Raw genomic sequence first — 17630 nt, 5'->3', positions numbered from 1 at the left:
TCTGTCAGTAAAAACACTGTGACGACGGGTCCCTCTCCTGGCCCCTCTGCCCAGGGAAGCGAAAACCAACAGCCCCAAACTGGAGACCACCTGAATATCCACCCACCAATGAGTGGGAAAAGCAACCGTGGTGTAGTCACAACCCCCGGAAAAGCCCTGTTCCTGCGCCGCAGGGAAAGGAGCCAGTCGCCCACACGGCAGCCCGCAGGAACGGCGCTCGGAGCAGAGCGAGAGACAGGACAGAAGCGTCACCCAGCTGCCCGAGCTCTCCTTGTGGCTGAACACACAAGACAGCGCCTGGCATCCTAGTGCTGCGAGTGTGCGGCTCAGTGGTGCCCAACTCACCCACGATGCCGGGCACCCGCACACACCCCCTCAGACCCTCTGATCCTGGAAGCTGGAGCTCCGTCCCCTCCCTGCCCCCCTCCGGGTGGCACCCATTCCGCTGACCCCGGATTTGAGACTCCAGCTCCCTCGTGGACCTGGACGCACGTGGCATTTGTACTTTTATGACTGCCATCCCTCGGTAGCCTGCCCTGAGGTCCCCGCGTGTGGTAGAAGGTGCCAGAAACGCCTTCCTTTTTGAGGCTGAATACTGTTCCATTGGGTGGACTGGCCACATACTGCTTATCTTTCCACTTGTGAGTGGACACTGGGCTGTCTCTGCCCCCTAGCTCCCTCCTGAAGGCCTCCTGTGGTCCTCTGAGTGTGCCCCCAGTCGCTGGAGGGCTTGGAATTGCACCTGGTACCTTTTGAGGACCTGCTGTATTGCTCTCCATGGCGGCTACATCCTCTGCACCCGCCTGCAGGGCACAGGGCTCCATCTCCACAGCCTCACCAACGCTGGTTTCTGCTTTGTTGGTTTTTTTTAAACTTTATTTTATTTATTTAGTTAGTTTTATGTGGTGCAGGGCCTCGCACGTGCAAGGCAAGCGCTCTACCACTGAGCCTCAACCCCAGCCCCTTCTGCTTTGTTTTTAACAGCCACCATCCTAAAGCATGCAAGATGGTCTCTTGCAGAAATTTGGAGTGTGCACGTCCCTAGTGGCCCGAGATGCCAAGTGCCATGTCACATATTTATCGACCACACTCATGCCTTCTGTGGAGACAGTCGCTCTAGTCTAGTGTCTTTATTTTTTATTTATTTTTTGGTACTAGGGATTAAACCCAAGTGTGCTCTACCACTGAGCCACACCCCCAGCCCTCTGTATTTTTTATTTTGAGCTGGGTCAGTAATGTCCCACCTGCGTCTGTGACACGCAGCCATGCACGTGGACGTGGTCTCGTCCAGTGCTGGGAACACGCCCTCTGTACATGTGTGTGCCTGGGCAGTGTCCACTCCTGACTCAGCCCTGAGCTTTGCCGGGTGCCTTTGGAAGGAGTGATCTTTGACTCTGAATTGGGTGGATCGTGTAGTCATTTTCCTGAGAGTAAGAGTTATTGAGACTGGCTTGAAACTTGTGGTCCTCCTGCCTCAGCCTCCTAAGCTGCTGGGATTACAGGTGTGTGCCACCGTGCCCTGTTCTGGTGTCTCTTTTTTTAACTGGATTTTTTAATTGTTGAGTTGTACGAGTTCTCTCTGTAACCTGCCATCAGTCCCTCATTGACGTAGGATGTGAGAATTTTTCCTGATGTGTGGACCACCTTCTCACTGTGGGGAGTGACCTTTGACGCACCAGGTTTCTCGTTTTCATGAGTTAGGTTCGTCTGTTCTTCTTTTGTTTCCTAAGCCGTTGGGATCATTTCCGAGAAATCACTGCCAAATCTGATGTCGTGACACTTTTGCTCTGATTTCCTCCAGGAGCCTCACAGTTGGGGTCTTCCATGACGAGGTCTGTCCATGACAAGAGTGGATCCCAGCACCCTGGCTGAAGACTGTTGTTGTGTGCTTTTCTTTCTCACAGCATCTTTGTCTGGAGTTGGATCGAGGTAATGCTGACCTCACAGAATGAGTTTGGATGTCTTCCCTCCTCTTTAATTTTTTTGGAAAAGTTTAGGAGGGATTGGTGTCCGTTTTTCTTTAAATGTTTGGCTAACTCACCAGCGAGACCACCAAATCCAGGGATTTTCTTCCCGGGGAGACCTCTGTCACTGGCCCAGTCTCCTTTCTGGTGACAGGTCCACTCGGGCCTTGTATTTACTCGTGGTCTAGTGTTGGTAGGTTTCGTGTTTTCGGGGCTGTGTCCACTTCATCTAGGTCACCGATCAGTTGGTGTATGTCTGCTCATACCAACGCGACCCTTCGTCTTGGTGATAGTGTCCTCACTTTCATTTCGATTTCAGCGATTTGAGTCTTCTTTCTTTTCCTTAGTCCACCTAACTACAGGAGCATTGGTTTTGTTGTTCTTTTTGATCTCCTTGTTCTCTGTGACGTTGATCTCTGTTCTCGTTTTTACGATTGCCTGCCTTCTGCAAACCTTGGGTGGGTTTTAGTTTGTCCTATTTTTCCTAGTTGCTTAAGTTTTAAAGTTAGGTTGTTGGCTGGAGAGGTCTCTTATTTAAAGATGACTATTCGGTCCTGAGGATCGAGCCCAGGATTCTGCATACGCTAGGCAGGCGCTCTACCACTGAGCACATCCCCTTAATTTTTTAATGTAACATTCACAGACGAAGATCTCCCCTTTAGCACTGTTTTTCCATGAATTTCAGTATGTTGTGTTTTCATTTCCAGTGGTCTCTAAGTATTTTGTAATGTCCCTTTGATTTCTCTTTCAATTCACTGGTTGTTTGAAAGTGTGTGGATTAATTTCCACAGATTTGTGAATTTCCCAGTGTTACTTCTGCCACTGATTTCTAACTTTGTCACTGAAGTTATGAGCCATTATTACAATAACGCTAGCTTTTATAATCGTCCGTGTATTGACCTTTATTGGAATCTTTGTTTCTTCAGATGGCTGTGAGGCCCCGTCCAGTGTCCTTTCATGCCATTCTGCGGGTCTCTCCGAGCATTTCTGACACCACAGATCTAGTGGTGACAAACACCCTCAGCTTGTATGTATCTGGGAACATCTTAGTTTCTTCTTCCCTGTGAAGGACGGTTTTCTGGGTATAGGATTCTTGGCTGACACGTTATCTTTAGTACTTTGACTAGATCCCTCCACTTCCTTCTGGTTCTGTAGCTCCTGATAAGAAATCTGTTTTTTGGTTTTGTTTTTGTTTTGTGCTGGGCTAGAACCCAGGCCTTGTGCATGCACAGCAAGCCCTCCACCAACTGAGCCACGCCCCAGCCCCTGATGAGTGATCCGCACACTCCTCCTGAGGAGCCCTGTATGTGACAAGTTGCTGCTCTCTTGATGACTTCAAGATTCTGTCCTGTCTTCTGGCAGTGTGACTGCAAAGTGTCTCAGTGTAAGTCTCTTTGAGTCACCTCACCAGGAGTTTGCCGAGTCTCCCGATGGCAGGAGTGTGAGGTGGCATGGCTCACGGCCAGCGGTTCCCTGGCCCATGCCTCTGACTGAGGAGGAGCATCATGGCAACTTGGGACTGGGGTCCCTCATCCCAAGCACCTGCCATCTGGACTCTCCCCCATTTCCCACTTTCCCTGGCCCTCACCTTTCAGCAAAGCCTGCAGGATGGCCACATCCACATCCTGCTGACCATCCTTGCCTTCCCGGAAGATGGTCAGCAGCTGCCGCTTGCGGACAATGTCTTGGATCTGCAAAAAAAAAAAAAAAAAATTGTCCAAGTGAGATACAAAGTAATGAGTGAATGTCCTATCTCCTTTAAGGACACTTGAATTGTGTCCCCAACAGGGAGCCTGAATCCTGAGCACAAGCCCTGCCTGTCCTGTGTGAGCTGGGCCACCATTCGCCTCCTGTCACCTTAGATGGTGATGGTGAAGATGCCTAAGGACCAGAGACATTGCGGTGTGGTGGCCATTGGGTGGAAAACGTGGCTCAAGCGTGAAGCATCTTCATCTCAATGACACAGAGTCTTCCAGAAGATAGCATGCTGTGCAAGGCTTCTCCTCCTGGTCCTGTCTGAGCCCCAGCCATTCCCTGCCCTGTCTCTTCAACCATCCATCCTGCCTACTGCCCATCCACCTGTCTGTTTATCTGCCCATCTATCCACACATCCAGGTATCAATCCATCTATCCATGTCTCTGTCTTGCTAGGTAGCTCTCCAGACATGTGTCTATCCACCAACTTGTGTGCCTATCTATGTGTGGCCAACCATCTATGTCATGTCTGCCTGTCCATGTGTCCATCCATCCATCCATCCACACACCCAGCCACCAACCAGCATCTTTATCTTTCGTCTGCCCAACATCTCCTAGATGCCACACCTACTACCAGCTGCTCCTCAAAGCCCCTCCACCCTGCAGCCAGGTGGGCACTCCACATCTGACCGCAGGTCCCCATGGCCCTGAGGTCCCTCTCCTCTCCCCAGGACTGCCACACCAGCCGTGCCTGCCGGCCCTCCCCGCTCAGCCTGGCCACACTGCCTGGCCACACCTGTGCACAGACTCTGCCCACTCCAGGTCCCCTCACACGCCCAACCTCCTTCTCTAAGGCCCCAGTGTGTCCCCATCCTTCACTGTCCAGCCTTCATGCAGATTCAAAACCCTCCACTCCCCCTCCATCAGCCCCAGCGATGTTCCCTGAACAAAACCAGCCTTGCTGCCCAGTCCTGTGGGCCGGCCCGGCACTCGGCACACACAGGGTGAGCCCCACCGTCCCTCTGTCACACAGGAGACAGGCAGGGCAGAAGGCAAGCCCTCCTGGCCCCCAGCTGTGACGGTGCTCCCCCTGCAGAGAGAGCCCCAGACGCAGACTGTCGGTGCCACGTCCCCTCGTCCTGTCAGCCACCCGCAGCACAGACCCCCATGCCGAGGCCCTGAACTGAGTCTGTCAACGGGGACCCCATGGCCAGGCCTGAGGCAGGTTTGTGCAAAACACCACTCTCGGGCTTGAGTCAGCGACGGAAAGTGGAGTTAAAGAACAGGCACTTCTGGGGGCTGGGGATGTGGCTCAAGCGGTAGCACGCTCGCCTGGCATGCATGCGGCCTGGGGTTGGATCCTCAGCACCACATACAAACAAAGATGTTGTGTCCACCGAGAACTAAAAAATAGATATTAAAATTCTCTCTCTCTCTCTCTCTCTTAAAAAAAAAAAAAAAAGAATAGGCACTTCTGGCCGCAGCAAATTTGATTCAGTTCCGAGAGTTGCCTGAATAATTTATGGTCCAGCTGGGAAGAGGCCCCAGGTCCTGCCCGACAGTTCCCAGTGGCCGTGGGGAGAGAAGCGGAGGAGCCCGAGGTCTGGGAGCCTGCGGCTTCGCCACTCCCTGACCTCATGACTTCCTCTGTGGGACAGACAGTCTCACAGAACGCCGCCCGGAACCAGGTCACTGTGAGCTAAAGCTAAACCAAGGTCACCCACCAGCAGCCCAGAGCCCCAGTCCTGGAACGCGTCCTCCCTGACCCCCACTCAACAGGTCAGGGCCCGGCATGGTCAACTCAGTGTGTCCCGTGGTCTGTGGCCTGTGGCCCTCCTGCCCACAGAAGCCAAAGGAAGCATGGTGCAGCCGAGGTGCCCCACGGAGGGCCCTGGAGAGCCACCTGTCCCTGAGTGGCCCGGCACCCTCCCTGCCCGGCTCACTAGGGTACATGAGGGTGTGCACGGCTTGGCCCTCACGGTATTGGGGGGAGCTGAGACGCACCCTCCACCCCCTACCAAGAATCCCACCAGGAAGCAGAGGACAGGTGACCATCGATCACCTGAGGCCCCGGCCCTGGAGTTCTCATGTGGGACCCAGCTGGTCAGGGGCTTCCTGGGTAGGGAGGGGTGACCAGCCAGGATCTGTCTCACATACCCTCTGTGGAGGACAGAGCGTGGCCATGGACCAAGGCATACCTAGAGCTCATCAGGGTCCACCCAAGGCCCAGCTTCTGGCCTGGGGATTTGGATGCTTCTGAGACTCACTCCATTCACTCACCTCCGTGGCCAAGAGACCGGACCCCTCAGCCACCCACTCCTGTCACCTGGGAGGTCCTCAGCGGAGGCCCACCCTGTGCCTGGCAGCCCTCTGTCTCCGTCTCCAGTCACCCAGCACAGCGCGGCAGGCTCGTGGGCCGCCAGGGCGCTCTGGAGCCCTGCGGAGACCTGCCCGCCCACACTCTCTCTGCCAAGACTCAGCCCTGTCCTCCTTCGGCCCGGCGTCCCACGGTCTGATCTCCCTCTCTAGCCTTCACCCACCGGACCCTCCGCACTCTGTTCTGGGTCCCTTGCCGCCTGGTCCCTCCAGGCCAACAGCCTCTCGGGGCCAGCCTGGGGACTGCCTGCCTGCCGCCCCACCTTCTTGGTCCACTCGACGACTCTGCTCTCCGTGAAGGTCTCAAACATCTCCTGGAAGAAGAGGCTGAGCTTCTGCTGGATCAGGCAGATGGTGATCTCGGAGACCGGCAGGCTGGCCACCTGGGCGATGACGTCGGCCACGCGGCCCGAGCCCTCCACGATCACGCAGGGCGTGCCGTTGGTGATGGCGTTGTAGATGGTCTGCAAGGCCCAGGCCCACACGAGTGGGCAAGGTCCTCGTCAGCCCCGGTGCCTTCTGATGGGCCCTGGCTGAGGCTGGGCTCGCCTGCTGCTGGGAGGACTTCGGGGCTGGAATCTACTGGAAGCATTTAGTACCTAGAGGGTCCCCAGGCTCGAGGGACAGGCTCCTCCTGAGCAGTGGGGGTGCACCCCTCCCCAGGGAGGCCTCTAGCCCACATCTTAATCAGAGGGCTTCACAACTTTCCCACGGAGACTCGGACATGAAGCCACAGAGGAAGCTGCATGCGCCCTGGTTACAAAAGCCCAGGGGAGGCCAGCACACATGGAGACCCTGAGGCCCAGGGTGAGCGCAGCTGCAGGCAGGGCCTGACGCAGGCTGCTCCCAGAAGCATGCCTTCTGCACTCGGGCTGCCCTGGGTGAAGAAGCACAGGGTGGCCCTGACGGCAGAGAGCCAGAAAGGGGACTCGGTCTGGGTAGGGCTGGGGACCGCCGGCTCTGAGGAACCTGTCCAGCCAGGAGCCCAGGGTTCTGTTCTCACCTGGGGTCCTAAGTGGAAACTGGCATCTTCCATGATGCCATGAACAGATCCCCCCTGGTCTTGCCCCAAATCCAGACCTTTCTACCACAGATGGAGTGGGCTAGCGTCCATGGAGGAGGCCAAGCGCACACCATGGAGTGGCTCTGGAAGGAAGGTCCAGGAGCAGCTGTTAAGGCCACCTAACAAATGCGCTTTACCCTGCTGCTGCCCAGGATCCGGGGTGGCAGCGAGGACTTGGAAACACTCCGGGCGTCTGGGCGCAGCTTGCAGACCCCTGGCCTCCTAGAGGAGTCCGGGGAGCAGAGAGCCAGCAGGCCCCCTCCTTGCTCCAGGCCCCTTTGGAGCATCTGTTGCTGCCCAGGCCACCAAGTCACACTCCCACCCAGGATCCTCCCTGGATGACCCCTGTTCCACCTGGAAATGGCCCTGCCCCTGGTGAACTCCCCCTTTCTGTCTCCCAGGGACAGCTCATGGCCCTGTCCCACCAATGACCCCACCAGGAGGCAGCGAAGACTCCTCAGCCAGTCCTCCCAGGCAGCAGGACTTGGCCCGCAGCCCGCCCTGTGGCCAGTACTCACATGCAGTGTGCCGGGGCCGCCCTCTAGCACCACGCAGACGATGGGGATCTTGATGGCCACACCTAGGCAGAGCATGGAGCCCACATGAGGGAACCTGTGGGCATGACCTTCTGTTGAGGTCACTCTTCCCCACCAGCTCACGTCACCAGCCAACCCATGGGGAGCTCACCATGTTGGCTTTCTCGGGTGGGCGGGCAGGGCCAGGCTGGGGGCCACCAGAGCTGGTGCCTTGGGCTGCCCTGTCCTCTCTACCCAGCAGGCCACTGTGACTGCCTGCTTTCCTCTGCAGCCCGGCCATGTGCCTGGAAGTCCAGGCCCATCCTGCAGAGGGCACACCCGGCAGGCCCTCGTCCTCCTGCACGGGCAGGGCCAGGGCAGGGAGCTCTGTCCACAGCCCTCTGTCCAGGCCCTGTGCTCTCCAGCACTCACAGCCAGGGGACTGGGTCAACGACAGGGATCCCTTTCCCTGGCAGCAAGTCCTATCCATCCACCTGCCACCACACGCCCACCCGGGCTTCTCTTATTGAAGTGGGGTTCTCAATGGGTGTCCCAGACCAGCAGCCTCAGAATCACCTGGGAAATCATGAGGAGCACGTTCTCTTCCCACCAGACCTGGGAGGTCAGAGGCCCTGCGCGGGGCCAGCACACTGGGTGCACCAGGAAGCTCGAGAGCCACTGCTCCAAGCACCCCACACACCTGGGTACCCGCCCGAGACCTCCCCATTACCTTCTGCACCTCCTCGACTCTCACACGAAACCCCACACGGGCGTCCCAAGGTCCTGGAGCCCACCCTTCCCACCCCCGAGAGCTCCGAGCCAAGCTCTGAATCTTGACCGTTGCCCCTTCTGAACTCTGAACCTGAGATTGTCAGAGGGTCGCAGGGTGGACGTTCTGCCCGAGAGCACACAGACAAGATCCCCGCCCGGGGGGAGGGGGCAGGAGAAGAGCAGGCAGCCTGCTGGAGCAGGGAAGGGGCTGGGGAAGGAATGCAGGCCACGTGATCACACCTCCAAGCACCTGCAGGCCAACGGCCAGCGAGGCCAGCTGCGTCCCTGGCATTGCCCAGCCGGCGCTCTCTGCCACTCACCTCCTCTCTCCTTGGTCTGCTCCGATATGAACTTCTCCAGCTTGGTCCTCAGAGGGATCTCCACCCCGTACTGGCCGTGGGTCCCGTCATCCACAAGGATGAAGTGGGAGTGGTTGCTGTCCAGGCAGGTCAGGTTCCCTTGACCTTCCTCGTCCAGGACATACTCGGCCGGGAAGCCGCCCTGCGGGTGGCCAGGGAAGCATCAGGTGGACTGGCAGAAGTCCCACGCCATGATAGCTGGGGTGGGGGCAGCAGGCTGCATGACGCACCCCCAGGGAAATCAAGCCCCCATCCCGGGAGCCTGTGGACGCTGCCTAATTTGGAGAAAGGGCCTGGCAGATGGGGCTCAGGACGTAACCCAGGAAGAGGGACCTGTGTTGTGGGTGCGCCCAGAGGGCCATCTCTAGCACTCCTCAAAGGCAGGGCAGAGGGAGACCCACAGGGACCAGGAGGGAGCCATGTGGCCACAGAGGCCAAGGGCAGAGGTGCAGCCACAGCCAGAGAAGGCCTGGCGCTGCCAGAGATAAGGAACCAGTTCTCCCTGAGCCTGGGGGGTCCCCGCCACACGCTGCTTCTGGCCAAACGGCACGGACTTCAGAGTTCTACCCTTTCTGCTGCTCTAAGGTTTGTGGTGACTTGTTCTAGCATCACACGAAACAAATACTGACTTTGGGACCAGGAGGTGAGGCGCTGCTACAAAAAATACCCCAAAGGTGCACGTGGCTCTGGAGTGGGGTGGGGGGCGGAGGAAGGAAGGGTCCAGGCACAGGAGGAAAGGCCTCACTTCCTTGCATAGTCTATCGGTAAGGACGTGGGTGCTGAGGAGGCACGCGGCCAGCGCTCAGGAGGGAGCAGGAGCGTGGCCCGAGTCTTCCTTGTCTCAGGGAACACATACGTCGCACACTCTGAACTTTCATAGAAGGACAAACATTAAAGCGTGGAGCCTCCAAAGGAAACGAGAGCTTTTTATCAGAACTGGGGGGAAGAGAGTCAGCAGCACCTGCGCTGGGGGTCTGTGGGAGGCAGAATTGTGCACGATGCCCTCGGGTGGCTCAGGAATTCCCCAAGCCAAGTGTCAAAGGTGTGGCCTGGTTTCTTTTTGCTGCTTCTCATAAAATGCACAGAAAAGGGGATAAATTGAAGGGAAAACTGACAGGCAGAAAACCAGGACTTGACGATTCAGGACATGCTGGGTCTATCTCCATTTCATACAGAGCTCAAGGATTAAGAGAGTCCCTGTTAGGAGAGGGTGGGGGAGCCACCAGCCTTCTACATGGGTGCAGGGGCCAGGAGTGTGACTGTGGGCACGCGACCATGCAGCACAAGCCAGGAGTAGAGAAGCCATCACCAGGAACCATCTGAGGCCGAATCTCGAGACATGAGCAGGAGACCCCCAGGCTTTTGCAAATGTGCATCAGTAAAAACCTGTCCTGGGGCTGGGGATGTGGCTCAAGCGGTAGCGCGCTCGCCTGGCATGCGTGCGGCCCGGGTTCGATCCTCAGCACCACATACAAACAAAGATGTTGTGTCCGCCGAGAACTAAAAAGTGAATATTAAAATTCTCTCTCTCTCTCTCTCTCTCTCTCTCTCTCTCTCTCTCTCTCTCTCTCTCTCTCTATCTCTTTAAAAATAAATAAATAAATAAACCTGTCCTGAAAGGAAGAGGGCAGGACAACATGAAGAAGGTGGTCAGACTCCCAAAACCCTCCAGAAAGCAGGCTGATGACCCTGAAGGAGAAATGAAGGCCTTGAGGGCAGGAAGCTGTCCAGGGCCTGGGCTTGTGGCTCAGGGGTGCAGCCCTGGCCTTGCATGTGTGGGCACTGGGTTCCAACCTCAGCACCGCACACAAATACACAGTAGGTTTATTGTGTCCATCTCCAACTAAATGATATTTAAGAAGAAGAGAAGGAGAAGAGGAAGAGGAAGAGGAAAGAGGGAGGAGGAGGAGGAGGAGGAGGAGGGGAGAAAATGGTGAGGCTCTGGGCAGAGCCTCCAGGCATGGAGGATTCCCCGGGTTTCATAACCTAGCACGCTTTCCATGCTGGATTTTGGAATTGATTGGGATCTATGGTCCCTTTGTTCCCTCCATGGCCCCCTTAGAATAAGCCCATGATGGCCCCAATGCCTGTCCCCCGCTGTGTCTGGAAGCCGTGGCTGTTTAGCCACACAGGCGCTCACAGGAAGAAGAACTCTGCCCAGGACCAATCCCACAGTGTCACCACACCTGAGAGGGACATGGAGATTTGGGACCGACACAGTCAGGGACCCTGAGGACCGAGCCAGGCACATGTCTGGGGGAACAAGACAGCCAGGCTGGCCCCTGGACGCGGGGCGTTAGCAGCCACCCTGGAATATTAGGGTCAGAGGGTGCACCGTCCTCAAGGCTGAGGAGCAAGTCAGCAGCCAGGACGGGGCTGGGACGTCGCTCAGCCCTCTGAGCCTCGTGTGGGCAGAAATGCCAGCTGCAGCCAGACGGAGCAGGTCCACTCTGCCCAGAGGAGGGCTCCAGGTGGTGGGGGAGGCCATCGCAGAGTCCCCCCACCCTGTCAGCAGGGAAAAGAACACTCTGGGTGGAGACGGAGGCTATGAGACAGGAGAGCACAGAGGGCGGGAGCAGGGAAGCAGGTCACAGCGTCCTGGACGGAGAGGACACCAGCAGCATCCCTGCCTCCACCCACGAGGCTGCAGGAGCTGTGCCCTTGTCCCCTGCTGGAGCCAGCTGGACACCCAGGGAGACTCCCCCCTGGCTCTGGCAGCAGTCCCTGGGGAAAGGCCTCGCCGGCACCCAACTTCTCTGGGTCCAGGTTCATGTCTACAATGGACCCCAGGAGCCGAGGCCAGTGACGGGATTCGTGAGCCGCCGACATTGGGACGGGGCTCTGAATTCTGAGTGGATGCTAAAAGGGGTTGGTAATTTGGGGCCCAACCACAGGGTGAATCTATTTGGCGTGGGGGGTGGACATAAAGGCTACATAAAGGCACCAAGCTCTCGTCCCTGGAAAAGGGATCTTCAGTCGTGAGCCCAGATTGTCTCGGTGGAGCCCAAAGGCCAGCGCAAGTGTCCTTGCAGAGAACACAGAGAACCACGACACAAGCCACCAGAGCTGGGAGCGGCAGGAAGGACCTCCCCGGCGCTGCCCCGTGCCCCTGGCTGTGGCCACGGGACCTGACTGCAGGGCGTGACTGTGGGCGCTAGGTTTCTGTTCTTCAGTCCCAGCCCCAGGGGAGGGATCTAGGGGTGGCCTGGGGCACAGGCACACCCTCCCACACCACAGACAAGGGGCAGCCTGAGCTCAGCACCACAGAGAGGTGGCCGACGTCCTCCAGCCAGGAGCCCATGTCCAGTGACTTGGGCTTGGGTTTCCCCCTGGAGAGCAGGTGCAGGCAGAGCAGGACGGCACCTGGCCAGGTCCACACGCAGAGAGTCCGCACGGGGTCTGAGCGGCCTCCTGCCTCCCGTCCCGTCTCTGCCCTCCCGCCACACTGTCCCTGCTGCCCAGCTGGTGGCCTGCTCCCTGCAGAGTCTGGGGAGATCTCGCCCAGCCCCTCCCTCCCACCGAGCCGGCCACCTCAGGAGCAGGAGCTCACCGTGGGATGGACCAGCCCCTCCCGGTTGTGGATGGTGCCCCACGTGGCCACTCCAATGGTGATCACTTCTCCCTCCTTGTAGCTGCTGCTCAGGCTGAAGTCCCGCACCGCCTCGCCCACCTGCTTCATCACGCCAGTGTGCGAGCCCCCCGTGATAATCCAGGCTCCTGTGGAAGGAGACAGCGTGGGCAGGCCCCGTAAGGCCTGAGGCCTACCCCACCACCCACAAACTGACCCCCAGGGTGCTCTCCTCAGCACTCAGGGGCCCCCAACTCATCAGCAGACCAAGCCTCCAGGCAGGGACAGGGGTGGGGCTGCTCCTGATCCCCCACCCGGTTCCCTGGGAGGACCACACATGCTGCCTACTGCCACGCGGCTCACGGCGGCACCTACAGGGGACATTCTTCCTGCCCACTGTCCATCTGACAGGTAGAAGGACACCAGGGTGAGCATCCTGAGCACACACTGGCTGTGCCTCAAAAGCCGCAGTTCCCAGGCGGGGTCTAGAGACAGCCTGGGTGGACCAGTGCTGACCGTGAGCCAGGACCCATCTGCTGCAGGCGGGGTGACGTGCTGACCAGAGCCTCAGAAGTCAGTGCTGAGAAGCCGGGTGTGGTGTTGCCGCACACCACCCACCCAGACACCCCCACACACATACACACTCAGACATACCCACACCCCCCACACACAGACACACTCAGACATACAACACCCACACACACAGACACACACACACACACACAGACACACCCACAATCCCCCCACACACACATACACACTCAGACATACCCACACCCCCACACACACATACACACTCAGGCATACAACACCCACACACACAGACATACACACACCCACACAGACACACACCCACACACACTTACACACAGACACACACTCACAAACACCCAGACACACACATTCACACCCACACACTCCCAGACACACACACATACACACTCAGACATACACACACACCCAGACACACACACAATCTCACACACCCACACATACACCCACACACCCACACACCCACACACACTCATCCCCCCCACACACCACACACCACACACACTTACACACACAGACACACACTCACAAACACCCAGACACACACACACATTCATACCCACACACACCCAGACACACACATACCCATATACACACACACAAACACACACACACCCACATACACCCACACCCACACAAACACACACACACCCCCACATACACTCATCCCCACACACACCCTACACACACACACCCATCCCCCCCACACACCCATCCCCTCACACACACACCCACTTACCCCCCCACACACACACAGACACACACACACACCCAGACACACACACACACACACACTCACACACACATCCAGACACACACACAAACCCAAACCCACACACACACTGACACACATACACACACATACACACACCCAGACATACACACACATACAAACCCACACCACACACACACACACTCACACACAATCCCACACACCCACACACACATACACCCATCCCCCCCATACACACCAACACACACCCATACACCCACACACACTTTCTCACACACACCCACACACACACCCACACACACACACAAACCCACACACACCCAGACACACATACACACACACCCATACACACACACTCACACACACAATCCCACACACCTCCACACACACATGCACCCATCCCATACACACACACACCAACACACACCCATACACCCACACACACTTAAACACACACACACCCAGACACACACACCAACACACACCCATACACCCACACACACTTACACACATACTCACACACACCCAGACACACACACACCCACACACACCCAGGCACACACACACAAACCCACACACCCAGACTCACACATACACATACACCCATACATCCACACCCATATACACACACCCAGACATACACACCCACACACACACACATAAACCCACACACCCAGAAACACACACACACATACACCCACACATCCACACCCATATACACACATACCCAAACACACACACACTCATACACACACACAAACACACCTACACCCCCACACACACCCATCCCCCCACACACCCACATACACCCACACCCACCCACACACAAACACACACACATACACACATACCCATATACACTCATCCCCCCCTCACACACACCCATACACACACATCCATACACACACACACACACCCCTAAAATGTGTCTATGGGTCTGGGGCTGTGCCCAGTGGTGGAGCACCTGCCTCACACGCGTAAGGCCCTGGGTGCCATCCCCAGCACCACATAAAAATAAACAAATAAAAATAAAGATACCGAGTCCATCTACAACTAAAGAAGATATTTTCAGAACGTGGCTGTGGCTCTGGGGCCGGAAGCCGGCGACAAGGAAGCCGTGGTGAGAGCTAAAGAGCAGGCATGGACGAGGCGAGCCGTGCAGGGCCTGGGGCGGGCTGAAAGAGCCTGTCCAGGTGGAGGTGCCCGCAGAGGCTGGAGAGCCTGGTGCCCTGAACACCCCACCCCCTGGCCAGTCCCCCGTGAACACTGCCGTGGCCAAGACGGGCCAGGCCTGGCCCTCCGCCCGCCACTAAAGCAGAGCCAGGAAGAGCCGCGGCGCCCAGCTCTGGGGGCACAGCTGTGTCCCTCACCCAGGGCACCAGGGAGCCTCGAGGACCCATGGCCCGCCCGCCCATGAGCTCTGGGTGTGGCAGGGCACCGTGTGTCTCGCACCCTCAAGTGGTGCTGGCCCTGCTCGGCTGGCACTCAGGGGTACTCTTGGGAGGTGATTGGGCTCCGGGAACAAAGGCAGGGGAAGCCCCTTGTCCCCGACACTGCAGGGAGCCTGGGTGACAGCCCGGCTAACACAGGGTCTCGCCAACACTCCCACGGCAGCCCACCTGCTCTGGCCTCGTCCGGCCCCTCCGGGTCACTAAGGATACTCATGACCCCAAGGCCTTGATCGCTGGCAGCTTATGACCCGGAGCCAGCCCTGGCCCCAAGGCAAGCCCAGAGGCAGCTGGACACGAGGGAGGAGATATGGACAACTGAGGCTTGGGGGAGTTGACCTGACCTGGGATGGGGACTCAGCCACCTGGAGCTCTTCTGGTCCCGGGGCCCCGGCCCTCCAGCACAGCCCTGTCGACCTGCCCACCCCCAGTGCCTGCAGACGGGGCCTCAGTGCCCACCTGTGGTCTGGGCCACCTTGACCAGGCCTCTCCGGAAGATGCTCTTCAGCCTCAGCTTCATGTTGAAGTTCTTGGCTCCGCCAGTCACCGAGATGAGAAGGTTGGGGACATCCAGACCCCAGTGCTGGGTCATGAGATGGTAGATCACGCTTGATGGTGTGTCCTGGGAGACCCGGACGTACTGCAGGGGAGCAGAGGACGGGAGGGGCCTGCTGCAGGGGTGGCAGCCTCCCACTGGACACGGCATGGGACTGCCCTGGCCGCCCGACCTCGCCCCAGGGCCCAACAGCACAGCCAGAGGGGAAGGAGCACCCGTGGGCACAGGCAGTGCCTGAGAGGCCCCACTGGGCAGGGACACCGTGCACCTTGGTCCAGACCCAGCAAGAAAAGTGGTCAGTGGGGCTGGGGCTGGGGCTCAGTGGTTGGGGACTCAGACCGTTGCCAAGGGTGTCCCCAAAACAAACAGGTCACACATTGCAACTGAAGCTCCAGCGGACACCACAGTGGTCGCTGCTTGCCACCCCTCAGGGCAGCTGGCCCACAGAGTAGAGCAGGCCCAGGGCAGGCCATGGCCACTCACTCCTGGAACTTGAACCACACGGCCCCAGAGGACTGTGGAGCCACTCTCTGGATACTCAGTCCAGGTCCCCTGTACCTCCAGGCTTCTCACTCACTGCCCCAAGCAGCATTTCCTACCACTGACTGTCCCTGGCTGGTGACTGTCCCTGTTAGAGGCTGCCAGGAGGAGCCTGGAGCCAGGAGGGTGTGGGGTTAGGACACTGGCTCCGGCTCAGCTGAGCTCAGATCCACCCTGTCGCTGCTGCCCTCCGTGGCTGTGAGTGACAGGTGGGCCTCTCCAGGCCTCTGGTCCTCCTAGAAGCCAGACGTCAGGACTGCCTTCCCCGTGACGTAAGGACAGACGAGCAGGGGACTGGGAATACCCACATGTGACACTGGGATGCAGGGTGGCTCAGGAGCTGGCGGCTGCCCAGGAAGCCCAGGCTGCAGGGTCCCCGGCCTGGAACCCCCCTGCTCAACATCTTCAGCCAAGCGGACATCACCATGAGGAACACTCGGGGTATTCAAGGGGAAAGACCCACCCAACCGTGAAGAAACCATGGGGTTCCAGAACCCCAGCAAAATAACAAATGGCACCAGCATCCATCTCAGCAGGGCAGGGCGGTGACTGCTACCTCAGAAGCTTCCGGAAGCCTTGCTGGAATGCAAATGGCTGAGCCTGGATTCAGTGGGCACCACACTGAGGTGGAGGTCTTGCAGAACCTGGCCTGGGCAGGGCTGCCCCCAGCAGTCCTTCCTGGTCTGTGCAGGCCCCAAGGCTCAGCTAGACTCCGCTCTGCCCTGCCCAGGGCCTCTGCTTCCAACGCCGGGCCTTCCGAGTCCCAGCCTCCCCTGCCCTCCCCTGCCCTCACCACCATTCACTAGCACACCCCAAGTTTGCCCGCATCCTGGGTTCCCCTCCTTACTCCACACAGCCTCCAGACCCTGACGAAAACACCGTTCAGGGTCACCCAGCCGTAACTCCGCCACACCACTCCAGCTGCGCCTCCTGGCCCGTCCCGTCCCTCACCCGCTGTCACCTGCTCCGCCCAGGGAGGTGCACCAGAGTGGCCAAACCAACCTTCCCCACTTTCTGGCCCAGGCCCGTGAAGACGATGTCACCAAAGGCGTCGGTTGGCATCTCCTGCACGTGCTTCTTTGGGTCCCACTCCTTGCCCTGGAAGACGTGGGGCTTGGTGGCCTCCTCCACGTGCTGCTCCCGAGTGTAGCCGCACTCACATACCACCTTTCTGCAAAGACAGCCACCAGCAGGAGTGAGGCGCCTGCTCCCAGGGGACAGAGGGCCCAGGGAGGGCCAGGACTTACGTGGCCAGCAGCTAGGAGGCTCCCTGCCTCCAGCCAGACAGCATCAGCAGGGCCAGGCAGGGAGGGAACTGCACCCTTCCTGCCAGCTGCCAGGAGCCGCAAACACCACCCCCCCCCCCAGGCCAGGATCCTCCCTCAGGAGAGCTTCAGGTTAAGACGGAATCTTTTTACTCCTTTCCTGCTATTCATTAGGGTTTCCGGAGCAAGGAGAGATCGACTCACTGCTCTTTATCTCATTAAATT

At 58.2% G+C, this 17630-nt stretch overlaps 1 protein-coding gene across 5 annotated transcripts in view; it reads right to left on the bottom strand.

Moving 5' to 3' along the window:
• The window catches only part of Trpm2 (transient receptor potential cation channel subfamily M member 2), a 53119-nt gene that overhangs the window by 28930 nt on the left and 6559 nt on the right, over positions 1–17630 (bottom strand). For 4 of the 5 annotated variants that reach the window (XM_040287114.2, XM_021725264.3, XM_040287115.2 and 1 more), the window contains 7 exons: positions 17143–17311; positions 15504–15684; positions 12294–12460; positions 8705–8885; positions 7617–7678; positions 6299–6499; positions 3553–3655 (listed from right to left, as the gene is read on the bottom strand). In XM_040287114.2, coding sequence (XP_040143048.2) covers positions 3553–3655; positions 6299–6499; positions 7617–7678; positions 8705–8885; positions 12294–12460; positions 15504–15684; positions 17143–17311 — 1064 coding nt within the window. Of the gene's footprint in view, positions 1–3552; positions 3656–6298; positions 6500–7616; positions 7711–8704; positions 8886–12293; positions 12461–15503; positions 15685–17142; positions 17312–17630 lie in introns of those variants that run through there. The other variant, XM_040287118.2, reaches the window with a different exon arrangement.

The sequence above is a fragment of the Ictidomys tridecemlineatus genome, chromosome 3, assembly GCF_052094955.1.
Source record: "Ictidomys tridecemlineatus isolate mIctTri1 chromosome 3, mIctTri1.hap1, whole genome shotgun sequence".
NCBI classification, from domain to species: domain Eukaryota; kingdom Metazoa; phylum Chordata; class Mammalia; order Rodentia; family Sciuridae; genus Ictidomys; species Ictidomys tridecemlineatus.
The sequence above is the reverse complement of the archived record's forward strand: the minus strand, read 5'-3'. Positions and strand labels throughout refer to the sequence as shown.